The sequence below is a fragment of the Narcine bancroftii genome, chromosome 1 (genome assembly GCF_036971445.1).
Source record: "Narcine bancroftii isolate sNarBan1 chromosome 1, sNarBan1.hap1, whole genome shotgun sequence".
NCBI classification, from domain to species: Eukaryota; Metazoa; Chordata; class Chondrichthyes; order Torpediniformes; family Narcinidae; genus Narcine; species Narcine bancroftii.
The window spans coordinates 20,551,385-20,566,436 of NC_091469.1; the positions used below are offsets into that span (position 1 = coordinate 20,551,385).

Sequence of the window (15,052 nt, forward strand, 5' to 3'; positions counted from 1 at the left end):
CCTTGATCCTTATTGGTTCGAAATGCTGGAACTTCCCTCCCAACAGCCATCTTACACTACCTTCACCCAAATTCCTACAATAGTTCACCATGGCTCACATCTGTCTTCCAAAGGCAGCAAGATGTGGTCTTTGAAAGTGTAGAAATGAATACAAAGCAAATAGCCTTTTATATAAACATTTCTATTATAAGTTTAATCAAAGGCTGGAATGAGAGGGAAGAGTCTCCGAATAAAAGGATGTCCCTTTAGAACACAAGTGAAGAGAAACCTCCTCAGCCAGAGGGTGATGAATCTGTGGACTGGTGTGGAGGCCAAGTCATTAGGTAGATTTAAAGCAGAGGTTAGTAAGTTCTTGATTGATCAGGGTATTAAAGGTTATGGAGAGAAGTCAGGAGGATGGGGTTGAGAGGAAAAATACATCAGCGTGATTTGAATAGCAGGGAAGACTATAGCCCCTTTTCCACTGGCACATTGTCCCAGGAATTAATGGGGAATTAACTGGGACAGGGTCGGCATCAAATGACATAATTTCATGCCATGGATTGACATTCTCTACCCCTACTCATATCCTTGGTGTCAGCTGACGCTGGCATGATGATAAAACGAGTAAAAAAAGGGCAGCAGAAAGTCACCTGTTTCCGGATGAAGGTAGAACACTCCGCTTCCCGGGGATGAGTGTGTTCAGTGGGGAAGCAGTTTCCAGTTAAAGGTGGCCCAGTAGAAACAGCACAAAGGGTTTCCTATCCCAGGACACTGCACAGCCAATTAACTGGGATACCAGTGGAAAAGGGGCTACTATGAGATTAATGACCTAATTCCGTTCCTTTGTCTTATGGTTTATATTTTGTTTGGAATTTTAGAATGGGAAGTTAAAAAAAAGTTGACCATAAAACCTTAAAAGGGTAATAACTTCACCTATTAAAATAATGAAGTAATTAAGAAAATTTAGATGAACTCTTGCAGAATTTATTGGTGTATTTATTCCATTGCCAATTCCATTTATTTTTTTAATTAAATTTTAAATTTAGACATACAGCACAGTAACAAGCCCACAAGCCCATGCTGCCCAAATACCCCAATTAACCTACAACCCCTACATGTTCTGAAGAGTGGGAGGAAACAGGAGCACCTGGAGGAAACCCATGCAGTCACAGGGAGAATGTACAAAGTCCTTACAGACACCACCAGATTCAAACCAAGGTTGTTGGCTTTGTAATAGTGTCACAAGAACGACTAATCCGTTTCATTGGTTATATGGACCAAAATGGAATGATCAAAGCTGTAAAAACATGGGAATTGTCACTATGTCATCTCAGCAAGGCTTTGGATGTACAAATCTTTGTTTAAGGTCACAAGACAAAACAGCTTAACACTGAACACAATGCCATAGCAACATAATGATCAACCGAAAGAAAATTCTGCCTAAAATCTTGCAGTTAGCATTCCACCCTCATCACAGTGTTACAGAAGATGCCATCAAAGCCGCAAGTCATGTCCCTTGTGTTTGTATCCATATAAATATATTCCTCCTTGTTCTCCACAGTCTGTCTGCATTCTCTGCATGCTTGGCAAGATTCAACTGGGTTTTATTGGCAGTTCCACGCAGCACTGGCAGGATTTTCCAGCTTTAAGTGCCAGGATTCCTGCACAATCTTGGATGTCTGGAACCTTATGGCCAATTTTCAAAGGTGTTTTTCTATCTGTGTTCTACCACGACTCCCCAGGGCACAGGATCTAAGAGCCCTTTCAAACTGCAGCTCTTCAGAAAATTATTGGTATTCAAAATGAATTAAACATAGTTTATATGCTTCGAGTTCAAATCAATTAAGAAATAACAAAATACTGAAATTACATTTAACAAAGAGAGAGAAAAGAGAGAAAGGGAGGGAGAGAGGCACAGAGAGCGGTGGCGAGGTGAAGAGAGAGGCAAACAGAAAGGGGAAAGAGATGAAAGAAGAGGAGATAGAAACAAAGAGCGAAAAAGATAGAGAAAGAACGAGAAAGTGAAAAAGAGAAAAAGAATGTGAGTGGGAAGAGAAATGAGAGAAAAAAGAGAGGTGGAGAGAGGGGAAGAGAAGAGAGGAAGAGAAAAATAGAGGAGCAGAAAGAGAGAGAGGGAGAGGAAGAGAGAGAAAGAAAGAGAGAGAGAACAGGAGAGGGAGGGGGAAGGGGAAATGTTGCATCTCAACTCAGGATGCCTTCAAGCATTACAAAGCTGCTGACTAAAATTTGCCACAAACCTTGATCTGGAGAACTCCATGTTTGGGAACACTGTCCATCACATAATAAATCTCCTCTCTTGGAGTATCTTTATCTTCAGCTTCCAATGCTACACTGGAGATGATTTTACTATACCCCATTTCTACCTCCAGTCCATTGTTTCTGAAAGAGATGAGCAAAATGCAGATGACTAATAAACCCCAGCAATGTTTACCATCAAGAGCTTTTGATAATCTTTCTTTCTTTCTCAATCTTTTTATTAAACATATTACAATTAAACAATACACGAGGAGAATAGAATTCAGAATCAAATAGTAAAAACAGAAACATCAATATATTGCAATACTTAATACAACATGTAACATTATTACATATTAAACAATATTATCCCTTTCTCCTCAATTTGAAAGATTCAAAAATGAGAAAAAAAATATTGTTAAAGCCCCATCTAGTCTCCGAAAATAAACAAAAAAAAGGCTGGGCAACCTAAAATGAGAGTTCACAACAGCAGATCAATACATACTACTTATGGTCTTTGCCAATAAAAAAAAGCAACAAAAATCCAAAACAGTCTGGAAGGTAAAGTCAAAATACAAATGAACTCATGAAAATAGTTTATAATAGGACGCCAAGTCTCTTCAGACTTAACAGTGGTATCAAAAGAGCAACTTCTATTTTTTTTCTAAACTTAAACATGACATAACTTGAGAGAGCCATTGCTTAAAAGTAGGATCTTTCCATTTAAATAACATGGCTATTCTGACCAACAGTACAGTGAATGCTACAACCCAATGTGCAATAGTGGGAACTCTGGAACTTTAATTCTAAAAGAAGCAGCCAATGAATTTGGCTGCAATCTAATACCTGGTATAATTGACAAAGTCTTGAAAATATCTGTCCAATACTTCTCCAATACAGAGCAAGACCAAAACATATGTGTTAGTGTGGACACTTGTGATTTTCATCTATCACACATAGGACTAACATTAGGAAAGATACGGGCCGATTTATCTTTCGACATATGAACCCATTGTACCACTTTAAACTGAATCAATGCTTGTCGGGCAAATAATGAAGAGGTATTAACCATTCCAAAAATCTTTTCCCAAAGTTCCTGATGCACCATCAATTACTCGAAAGACTGTTGTTGAGAAACCAATAGGCACTGAAGAACAAAGGCACACCTATACTGCTTGACTGACCTGCACTGATGAGGGGGCTGTGGAACAGTCACCTTTATACAGGAGTCTGTGAGAGGCACGACAGGTACAGTCGGCCAATAGGTATGCCTGACCAGACAAATATATGCAAGCAGTGGTTTACCACAGTTCCTCTGGGAGAAGTGACTGAAGTTCCAATTCGCAAGGTCCTCTAATTTTATCATTAGAGACTGATTGCAATTTTAATAAATTATTGTAAACATTACCTATTAAACCCTGATGGGAAGGATTCAAATGAATAAGAGCATCAACCAAATCAGGATCTATGAAAGTTCGGTAATATCTTATTCAAAAATGTGATTTGCGTATATTATATTTTTTAGGTATTATATCAAAAGACACTTGATTATCACATCCATCAGTACAGACAAGACGACACATTGGAATTATTACAAAAGCATTTGCAAATAATCCCTTAGAATTAAGTATATTTTATTAAGTAGAAGCATTACAAAGTATAATTACTGGTGATTTTAAACCGAGATAATTTTGGGCAAACAAGAATTGCTTGAGGAACTCACCTGGTCAGGCAATATCCGTGGGTAGAAATGATCGGTTAACATTTCGGGTGTGGCCCCGTTATTGAGAGCGAAACATTATTTGACCGTTTATACCCATGGATACTATCTGACTAATGAGCTTTGACAGCAATGCCTTGTCTGCTCAAGATTCCAGCTTCAGCAATCATGTCCTTCTGTGGTTAAGTATGGGTTTGGAGCATAGAAGTAAGTTCTGAACTGATGCTCAGAACTCTGGACCACTATTTCCAGAGGTGAGTTTGAATCACACCCTGGGCCTCGGGAACTTAAATTCAAGCCATGTCATGAATCTGGAATTTTTTAAAAATGCAAGTCTGAATCAAGGTAAGAATAAAACCATAGGACCGTTGTAAAAATACACCTTGGATATTAATCTCTGCATTCTTACCCAACAATGTGATTGATACTTAACGACCTCCACAATTTAATCATAAGTAGAGATGAACTATCAATGCTAGTAATATCAACATTGAGTGAATACAAATGATTACATACTTTACTGTGATGGGCCCACACATAAAGCATGCATGGAGAATGCCATTTAACCCACCACAAAAGAATCCATGTGACACATCACTCAATCGGCTTTTGATGATTTACCTGGTCAAAATTGGCTGCTCATCATTCACTGGAAGAACATGGACTGAAATATCTCTGTAGACTTTATGCTTGCCATCAGACAGCTGAATAGTGAAACCATCGGCTGCGCTTTCAGAGTCATCGTGCGCATACATTAGTTTTAACCCTGCAATTACAGTTAAAAAAAATTAGTATCTTGATCCAAACCAGCCAAGGATATAGAGTATATTTGCAATTGGAGTTTCCTCTATTTTGATGCTGGCCATACTTGTCCTTTTTATACCCTGTTCTCTCTCAGCAATCATACAGAAAACACTGGAAATGTATAGCAGGCTAGGGAGCATCTGAAGAAAGAGAAACAGGTTAATGACTCTTTAATGTAATATATGAGAAGGTAAACCAGAAAATCAACACTAAGGAAGTGGCCAACCTGATTGAGCAGGATTGGAAATGGCAACAGAACTAATGTGGAGGGAGTGTAGGGATCACTTGCACTGGGTTCAGGATAGGTTTGTCCAACTGGGACAGGGAAAAGAGGGTAGGAAAAAGGAACTGTGGATGACAAAACAGTTAAGGAAGCTTGTTAAGAGGAAGAAGGAAGCATACATTAGAATTAGAAAGCAGGAAACAGGAATGGCTTATGAGAAATATATGGAAGCCAGGAAGGAGTTTAAGAAAGGACTTAGGAGAGCTCGAAGGGGTATGAGAAGATTTTGACAAGTAGGATTATGGAGAACCCAAAGGATGACAAGAATGAAGGTTGGATGCTGCTTAAGGATGTAGGAAGCCACATGTGCCTGGAGGCGGAGCAGGTTGGGGAGGTGCTAAATGAATGCTTTGGTTCAGTATTCACAAGAGAAAAAGACCTTGATCAGGATGAGGTCATAATAGAACAGGTTTCTGTGCTAAATGATGTTGAGATTAAGGAAGAGAAAGTACTGGATCTTCTTAAAAGCATTATGATTGATGTTCCTGGGGATGGACGCGATATGCCCCAAGTTGCTGTGGAAAGGGAGAGAAGAGATAGCTAGGGCATTGGGTTTGACCTTTGAATCCTCCTTGGCCACAGGGGAGATGTTGAAGGATTGGAGAATGGCAAATGTGGTCCCTTTGTTAAAAAAAAGTAATTGGGAGTATCCTGGGAATTATAGACCAGTGAATCTTATGACAGTGTTACGGAGACTATTGGAGAAGATTCTTAAGGAGAGGATTTATGATCATTTGGAGAAATAGTTTACTTTAGGATAGTCAGAATGGCTTTGTGAAGGGAAGGTCTTGCCTCATGAGCCTAATTGAGTTTTTTTTTGAGAAGGTAACAAAAAAAATTGGAGAGGGTAGGGCAGTAGATGTGGTCTACATGGATTTTAGTATGGCATTTTACAAGGTCCCCCATGAGAGACTCATTCAGAAATTCATGAGGCATGGGATCCATGGAGACTTTGCTGTGTGGATTAAAGATTGGCTTGCAGGTGGAAAGCAGAGAATAGTAGTGGAGGGAAAGTATTCTGCCTGGAGGTCAGTGACTGGTGGAGTTCCATAGGAATCTGTTCTGGAGCTCCTGCACTTTATAATTTTTATAATGACCTAGATGAAAAGGTAGAAGGATGGGTCCGTAGGTTTGAGGATGATATGAAGGGTGGAGGAGTTGTGGATAGTGCTGAAGTTTATTGTAGGTAACAAAAGGATATAGACAGGATGCAGAGTTGGGGAGAAATGCCAGATGTGATTTAATCCAGATAAGTGTGAGGTGATGCATTTTGGAAGGTCAAAACAAAAGGCTGAGTCCAGGGTTAATGATCAGATACTTAATGTGTGGAAGAACAGAGATCTTGGGATCAATATCTATGCATTTCTCAAGGTTGCTCTGGAGGTTGATGGGATAGTTAAGAAGGCCTATAGATTTTGGGCTTCATTCATGGGGGACTGAGTTCAAGAATCAAGAGGCCATGTTACAAGTCTACAAATCTCTGGTGAAATTTCTAAATCTCTAGAGTATTGTGTTCAGTTCTGGTCCCCTCATTAAGGGAAGGATGTGGAAGGTATGGAGAAGGTGTAGAGGAGATTTACCAGGATCTTACCTGGATTGGAAAATAAGTCTTATGAGGCACGGTTAGCAGAGCTGGGACTTTAGAATGTAAATGGATGAGAGGAGACTTAATAGAGGTCTACAAGATTATGAGAGGCATAGATAGGGTGGACAACCAGTGCCTATTTCACAGGACAGGAATAGCAAACACCAGAGGACATGTGCACAAAGTGAAGGAAGGGAAGTTTAGGGAAGACATCAGGGGTAAGTTTTTTAAAAACACAGGGAGTTGTGGATGCCTGGAATGTCTTGGCAAGAATGGTAGTGGAGGCTGAAACATTGGGGGCATTTAAGAAACTCTTACACAGACACATGGATGAAAGAAAGATAGAGGGTTACAAGGTAGGAAGAGTTTAGTACTTTTTTTTGGTTAGAATATTTAGGTCAGCACAACATTGAGGGTTGAAGGGTCTGAACTCTGCTTTAAAATTCTATGTTCGCTAATATTTTGGCTCTTAAGTGGATGTATTGTGACAGAATATAGATATGTTTTTGGGAGATAAATTGGGGAAAGTTTGTTAGTGTAGATCACATACAAACACTTTAAAAACAGATCTATTTAAAATACTGGAGCTATGCTCATGCTAGACATGTTGGGGCCTCAGAGCCTTTGCAAAAGTTTTGGAGAGTGCCCAAGAGACTTCACTAATGGATTGTTGTTTACAAAAAAAAAGTCACAGGTGGAAGAACTGGTCAGAGCCACATTCTTTCTGGAGGGGAACTTGCTGTTCTAAGAGAGTCATGTGGTTTAGCAAGCAGAGAGAGTTAAACAGGCTTTGTGTGTGTGTGTGTGAGAGAGAGAGAGAGAGAGAGAGAGAGAGAGAGAGAGAGAGAGAGAGAGAGAGAGAGAGAGATTGATCAGTTCTACAGTTTTACAGTCAGCAGCAGCAACTGGAACTGGAACAGGACAAGCTGGTAAGCTTGTGGAAAATCCCATTTGGCAGATTGGTTGTGAGTGTTTGTTCAGCCTGGTCAAAGCCCTTGTGGTTCATGCAAGAGGAGAGGACTGGCTGGCTAATATTTCATTTGAAATAAGGGAAACAAAAAGGAACTCTGTGGTGACCTGAAAGGAAGAGGTTATCTTCTTGAGAACCCTGAGGTGGTAAGTTTCATCAGCAAGACACTGGAGTGGCTGATTAAAAAAAAAAGTCAGTTGTGGGTGTCCAGTGAACAACAAATCTCTCTTTGAAAACCAACAAGAACTTTCTTGAGTAACTTTCAAGCACCAAAGCCTGGTGAACTTTATGTTAAATTCTATGCACAGTATAAGAATTGCCTGCATCCGGTGAACTTGGAGGATCGAGAAGTGAGATTGGACTGTGAATCAAAGAACTTTTCTGAACCCACACACAATTTATTCACGTGTGTTTAGAATTAGAAGGGGGTTAAGTTAGGTTAGTTAAATCAATAGTGAAAGTTAAAGTGCAATTCTGTTTTCATGTTTACAGATAATTTAAAGCAACTTTTGTTTAAGTAACCATTCGTCTTGGTGAATATCTATTGCTGCTGGGTTTTGGGGTCCTCTGGGCTCGTAACAGTATCTTTATGTTTGAAGATCCAGGATATTTGGAGGAAAGTGGTTAAAAATCTAACAAGATCTTTTTTGGATCGGGCAAAAAGGAACCAACTTCTGCTTTTGTTTTTACCTTCTTATATAAGGCTCTGATTTTCTTGGCTCTGATTCATGTGCCGAAGGAGACCCTCAGATCAACCACAAGAATAGAAGGACAGTCAGATTTCTCTATCCTTGTCACTTCCACATTGTGTTGGAGGCTCAGATCTAGGTTCAAGTTGCCGATGGCTTGAACTGAATTGGATTTTTGTGATGCTGCAGTGGCTGCAAGAATGCTGGAGGCGAATTCACCAACGCTCAGTGACTCTGGGGAGACTCCCTTTTGCTTCTCTTCCTCTAACTGCCAGACAATACTAATGCTATTGGTAAATAATTGTCTGCCTTGTGGCAGACTAAAGCCATTTTGTGTAATATTATTTCCATTTCATTACATGACAATATATAATATCTGATCTAATCTGATTATTGCTTCTGTTTTCCCCAGTGTGGAGAGATAGGTCAAGCATTGATATATTTAAAGTGGTATGCATTGGGGTGGTGGGAGCTCATTTTGAAATGGAATAGACCAATGTAATTTATCAAAGGTGTGATGAATGAGGAATAAAGGAGAGATCTGCCAGCTCCTCAAAATATGTGTTTTCTTCAGCTCTCCTTGTGGATCAGGGTAGCAGGGATGTTCACTATGGCCCCTCAATGAAGCCACACTGGCCATGTCTAACCCCTTTCCCACCACCACCCTCCCAGAGCTCCTCTGTCCACAATCCTCTCTCTGCTCTCTGAATGCCAATTGGAGCCACTTCTATTGTGATGACATTCCCATTCCCAAGCCTTCCCTCTCCTCCAAACTACTCAGATCATTTCTCCTTGACCCTTCCATTAGCAAGCAGCCACTGGATTTCTTCCCCCCCCCCCCCCAACCCACCACCCACCATGCCAGGGAGTTTATCTGACTGACAACCAGATACCAGCAGGGCTTGCTGTTAAAATCAAGATGATGTCTGTACTTGTGGTGTTGTTCAGATGCCTGCACCCTCCTCACAGTAAATGCCAGGTCTTTACTTTAATACCTGATTCTCAATCAGTTAATGTAAGGCAGGACTAATTACCATGCATCAGCTGATCCATTGTGAAGTCATTAACAGGAAGCTCGTGATCACCGAAGATTGGTTGTTTATAAAGAACAACATCATTGCCGTGCATCTCACTTCTGATCATTCCATGGTGGGGCTTCAGGCTTATAGTGAACATTAGACTGTCAGCAGGCACATCAAGGTCTACCACATTCATTTTCGATGGATCTAATTCACACATTTGGCCTTCGGACACCTATATAAATGAACAAAACAGCTTTATAATATTGTAACTTGGCTCCCTTCATCTTCTTTACCCCATATCACATATACTGTGCCCTCCACAATGGTTGGAACAAAGACAGTTTTTTTTCTCTCTTTTATACAGTTTTAAATTTGTAATCAAACAATTCACATGTAATTAAAGTGCACATTCCAACTCTCAACAGCAGTGGATGCCTACCTTGGAAAACCAGTCCCTCTGCGATTACTGAGCTCATCGGTACACTCTTCCTTAGTAATGATGTTCCAAACAGTTGATTTTGGTCATCCTAAAGTTTGGATGATGTCTCTTACTGTTTTATTTTTGATTTTCAGCCTCATAATGGCTACTTTGACTTTCATTGTCACAGCTGTGCCCCTCATGTTGAAGATTGGCAACTACAGACTCCAAAGATGATCAAATTCTTAGAAACAAACCTAGCTTTCTTATACCTGTATGTATGAAGCAATTAAACATGCCTGAGTACTCACAAACACCTGTGAAGCCAAATGCCATTATGGTTCCTGAAATGAAGGGACTATGTATAAAAAGTGCTGTAATTTCTTCATGGTCAAATAAAAATGTATACAAATAACCTTGAATAAAATCTGGAATGCGGATGTGAATTGTTTGATTACAAATTTAGAACTGTGGAGCCCAGGGGCAAATAAAGGAAAATGTGTCTTTGTCCCAAAGATTATGGTTGTTTGAGTTACTTGCAGTTGGACATGCAGCATGTTGGTCTTTCAAAACTTTACATGCAGACAGGTTGCCACCTGACCTCTCTCCATGCAAAGAGAGAAAGATGGTGACTGAATGGATTAAATAAGTGTAGGGTACAAATGCCTATATAATTTTGATGAAAACTTATCCGGTTGGACAAACCACCTCAGAAATCTCCTCCCTCTATAATTGGAGAGTGGCAGAATACCAAGGAAAGTGGATTCTGCTGTTTCACCAAAGGAAAATGATCCTCAAAATGTGTTTTCTTCAGCTCTCCTTGTGGATCAGGGTAGCAGGGATGTTCACTATGGCCCCTCAATGAAGCCACACTGGCCATGTCTAACCCCTTTCCCACCACCACCCTCCCAGAGCTCCTCTGTCCACAATCCTCTCTCTGCTCTCTGAATGCCAATTGGAGCCACTTCTCTTGTGCTGACATTCCCATTCCCAAGCCTTCCCTCTCCTCCAAACTACTCAGATCATTTCTCCTTGACCCTTCCATTAGCAAGCAGCCACTGGATTTCTTCCCCCACCCCCACCCCCACCCACCAACCTGCTTCACCATCTGTCAGAACAGGGCAGATCCAGTACCTAATCTTATTTCCCACTACATCTCTATCCTTCTGTTACAATCCCATCATTGTGGCCTAAGATTTACCCAATAACCAAGATTCTCTGAACAAGTAAATTTCAACAATTCATAACCCCTTCAAACAAAGCTCAAATGTAAATTATTACCCAAAATGATTTGTCATCAAGCTGCCTGATTGAATTAATTTCTTGCATACATTCTCTAGTATTGCAGAATCATTATATTTATTCTTCAGTGAATAAAAATTAAAGGTAATATCCACCCACTTACAGTGATGTTCCTGACCAGGAAACTTGGGGCCTCATCATTTATAGGTTGGATTACGATATAAAATGGAACTTCCATGGACTGGTGCTTCCCATCAGTAACGTATAGAAGGAACTGATCTGCTGTTGGTTCAATCCGTTGATGTCGTGACTGAACATAGTTTATGTGCATCTCCTTCATGTGCTTTAGGCCAAATGAGCCTTGTAATAGAAAAAGAAAGGAAATGATTGAGAGCAACTTTAGTAATGATGAGAGGGTGGAATACTTGAGTTTATGCCCGTGCCAAAGATTTCAAAATATGGCGCCAAGTTCACTTTACTCCATCCTACATGCCACCCATGTTTGATGTCTACAAATCATTGAGGAGTATCCCGATTTCTACTACAGTTATAGAATTATTGAATCATTGTTTGCAGAAAAGGTCTTTCGGCCATGCCAACCACAAGGCCTATCCAAGCTAATCTCATTTGTGTTTGCTTTAAGTCTATATTTTTCTTTGTTTTTACTATCTTCATCCAAATGCCTTCTAATTGCCATAATTAAATCTGTCCACCACTTCTGCTGGCACCTCATTCTGGATATTTACAACTCTCTATGGGAAAAGCTTACCCTTTTGTTCTCCTTTAAATTTCTCACCTCTCACCTTAAACTAGTGCTCTCTGGTACAAGATTCCTCCATCTGAGGAAAAAGATTTTATCTGTCCTATCGATACCCCTAATAATTTTATAAACTATGTAAAGTCACTCCTCAGCCTCCGATGTTCCAGTGAGAATAAACCCAGCCTATTCATTCATTCCTTGTAACTACAGCCTCCATTTCATGTAACACCCCGAGCACTTTCTCTCTATTGCTTCACATTCTTATGATATTATTAATGAGCTTATCATTTGAAAGTAATAGCCACTCGTGATTAATTTGCTGTCTGTGAGACCACGTGACATGGGGTCAGCTGATGAAATTCGTCACATGGGATCCTTGCAGCTTGTGAAGTGCCAAATCTTTTATCAGAGCTGAATGCAAACTTTGATCTCAGAGAGGTAACAATGTCTGGACTCATTGGATTTGATGAGGGGAGAGAGCGAATGAATAGAAAAAAACTTTTCCCATGGTGGGGGCATTTAAGGTTTAAGGTTCAGAGAGGATGCAATGGGAAATATTTTCACAAAGAGAGTGGGTGGAATTGATAAAATGCTGTCAGAGGAAGTGAAAGAGGCAGATACTCTGACAACATTCAAGAACATTGTCAAGGCAGGAAGGCGATCAATATGGAACATTACAGCAGAGTACATTCCCTCTCCTGGTCCTACCTATGTCATTGCTATAAATGTATACCATAAGTTATGGCTGCTCACCCTCCCTTTGTAGAAACCTATGCACCTGATCCGAGACATCCCTGACCCTGGCACTTGGGAGGCAACAAACCATCCAGGTGTCTCTCCATCAAATCTCCTGTCTGCTGCTCTAAACATTGAATCCCTCATCACTCTCACTCCAATTCTTCCTCCTTCCCTTCTAAGCTACATGGCCAGGCTCAGTGCCAAAGACTTGCTCTCTGTGACTTTCACCTTTCTTCTGATAGATCATCCTCTCAACAGTGTCCAAAAGAGAATATATATTGCTGAGGGGAATGGCCACAGTGGTATTCTGTAATACCTGCCTGCTCACTACTCATGCCTATTAATATGAATACTCCTGGTAAGTGTGCAGCAGCAAACATACTTCTTTTTGGTTCAGAAGTAATAAGAACATGCATGGAGGAAAAATAGAGAGTTATGGTCCGTAAGGGAGGAAAGGGTTGGAGTGGCAAGGTTAGGAGTGCAGTGCTAATGTTTTAGGTGCTGGAGCTCACCAAAAATGGCGACATGGATGTCTCATGAGACCTGGCCTGGTGGCCGCCCTGTTATAGTCAGTGTTGTATAATGGACAGCGAGTGGTTGGATGAGAAAGGAGGATGACTGGTTGTGAAAGAAACAGTTCCTTGTATGTCCAGAACAGCATGTGGTGGGGCTCCCGAAGCAATGAGGTGCCAGAGCAGCACTCCAGTGAGCTCCAGCAGCGCACCACCCATGGATGAGGCATAGGTTTACATAGATTGGCACAACATTGTGGCTGAAGGGCCCATTGATGCACCATCAATGACTCCAAAAGACTGAAGTTGAGCAAACTGATAGGCTTTTATTTGCAATAGAATAAAGGCACATTCCTGCTGGTCAACTGTCCCAAACTGAGAGGGCTGTGGGATAGTCATGTTTATTTAGGTGCCTGTGGGAGGAGCCACAGGAACAGTCAGCCAATGGGTGTGCCTAGACAGATAAATGAATACATACAGTGGTTTACCACATTAACCCCTTGTTTTTAAAAAAAGTCCAGTGGGGTGAAGTGTTGATGATATCATTACAAATTAAGTCTTCTGGGTGGTTTGACTTTCCATTGTGACTATCATAGTACTGGCTGTGATTGTGAACCAGCGATGGGGTCCTGGAGAGTCTGGGATGCCTGTATACCATAGTCAGTGATGGGCTGGTGGGTGTGGGGTGACAAGTCTGGTGTGTCATTTGTTGGGGCTGGGATAATGTACCATTGTGAGTGGCGAGGGGTGGATGGGGTCCATCATACTCCATTGTCATGCTTTTAAGGTGACATTGAAAGTTCAGTCCCAGAAGCATGGCAGCGCAGAGCTATGGCATCACCAGGAGATAAAAAAGTTTTGTAATCTCTGCCCTGCATGGTCAGTCAATACACAGTAGGATGTACTATGGGCATCCACTGTATGTGACCTTGAGGCCAAAGGGACCTTTTGGCTAACTGACCTTACCATGAGGGAGTAGCGCTGCACCATGTCGGGGTGGATGAAGCTCTCCGTGCTTCCATTGTCGAACAGGCAACTTGTCCATCATTGATATGGTGAATTTATAGGGACTACCCTTGTCAAGTGTGATGGAAGCCAGTGTCTGATCACTGCTTGTCACTGCGTCGGTGAGTTTGAGTGTTGAGTCAGGAGATGGCAGCATCCAAGATGGCAGCCCCTACGCTGTGCTGCTGGGTCTCAAAGATCGCAACCAAGATGACAGCCCCAACGAGACGCACGTGGCGCCACTAGTTCCCGGGAATGGCGGCATCCAAGATGGCGGCCCTAACGCAGTGATGCTAGGAAGAGGTGGTTTGGATCTACACACCTTTGCATAGTGCCCTTTCTTCCCACAGCTGGAGCAACCAGTGTCTTTTGCTTGGCAGCATTTTCTCGGGTGCTTGCCCAAGTTGCAAGAAGTAGCACTTCAACTGCTCAAAGAATTCTGCAGTCGTGGTTGGGTCGCTGGTGGGACATGGCAGTAGCTGTGTTAGGCATTTGTGGTATCCAAACGCGGTTGGATCGCTGGGGGAGCGCGACGGTGGTGGTGCATCCCAAGTTGGCAGAGTCCGGGGAAACCATGAGATGGCTGTGTTGTCGGTTAAGTAGGCCTCCATATTCTGAAGGGCCATCTCCAGTGTGCCTGCCAATTCGACTGCCCTCCACAGGTTGAGCTCACCTTGCTCTAATAGACTCTGGCAAATGTAATTGGACCTGATGCCTGCGACATAGGCATCCCTGATCAGGTCCTCTGTGTACTCAGTGGCTGTCATGGCCTTGCATTCACAGGCCTTTCTTATGTATTGGACTTTTATTATGTCCATTGCCTCCAGATATGATGTGGCATCCCTGATCATTGAGTACACCAGGGGCCTGATTCGGGAGTGCAGTACCTGTAGTTTGTCGTTCTCTGACTGAACAATGGCTGATGATGTCTGCAGGAATGCTTTGAAACATCACAGTTAGAGTTCAACGTTGGTAGAGGCCTCAGGCACTTGAAGGTCAATTTCCAGTTTCTCCGGCTTCAGGATCTGCTCCATTGTCAAGACTATTGTGAATAAAATTGATGCAC

The 15,052-nt window shown here is 41.6% G+C and overlaps 1 protein-coding gene across 1 annotated transcript in view; it reads right to left on the reverse strand.

Moving 5' to 3' along the window:
• frem1a (Fras1 related extracellular matrix 1a) overlaps positions 1–15,052 on the reverse strand; it is a 156,513-nt gene that overhangs the window by 64,762 nt on the left and 76,699 nt on the right. The window contains exons 18-21 of the mRNA XM_069921496.1: positions 11,135–11,331; positions 9,324–9,543; positions 4,580–4,724; positions 2,241–2,382 (exon numbers count right to left, since the gene is read on the reverse strand). Of these exons, the coding sequence (XP_069777597.1) occupies positions 2,241–2,382; positions 4,580–4,724; positions 9,324–9,543; positions 11,135–11,331 (704 nt within the window). The remainder of the gene's footprint in view (positions 1–2,240; positions 2,383–4,579; positions 4,725–9,323; positions 9,544–11,134; positions 11,332–15,052) is intronic.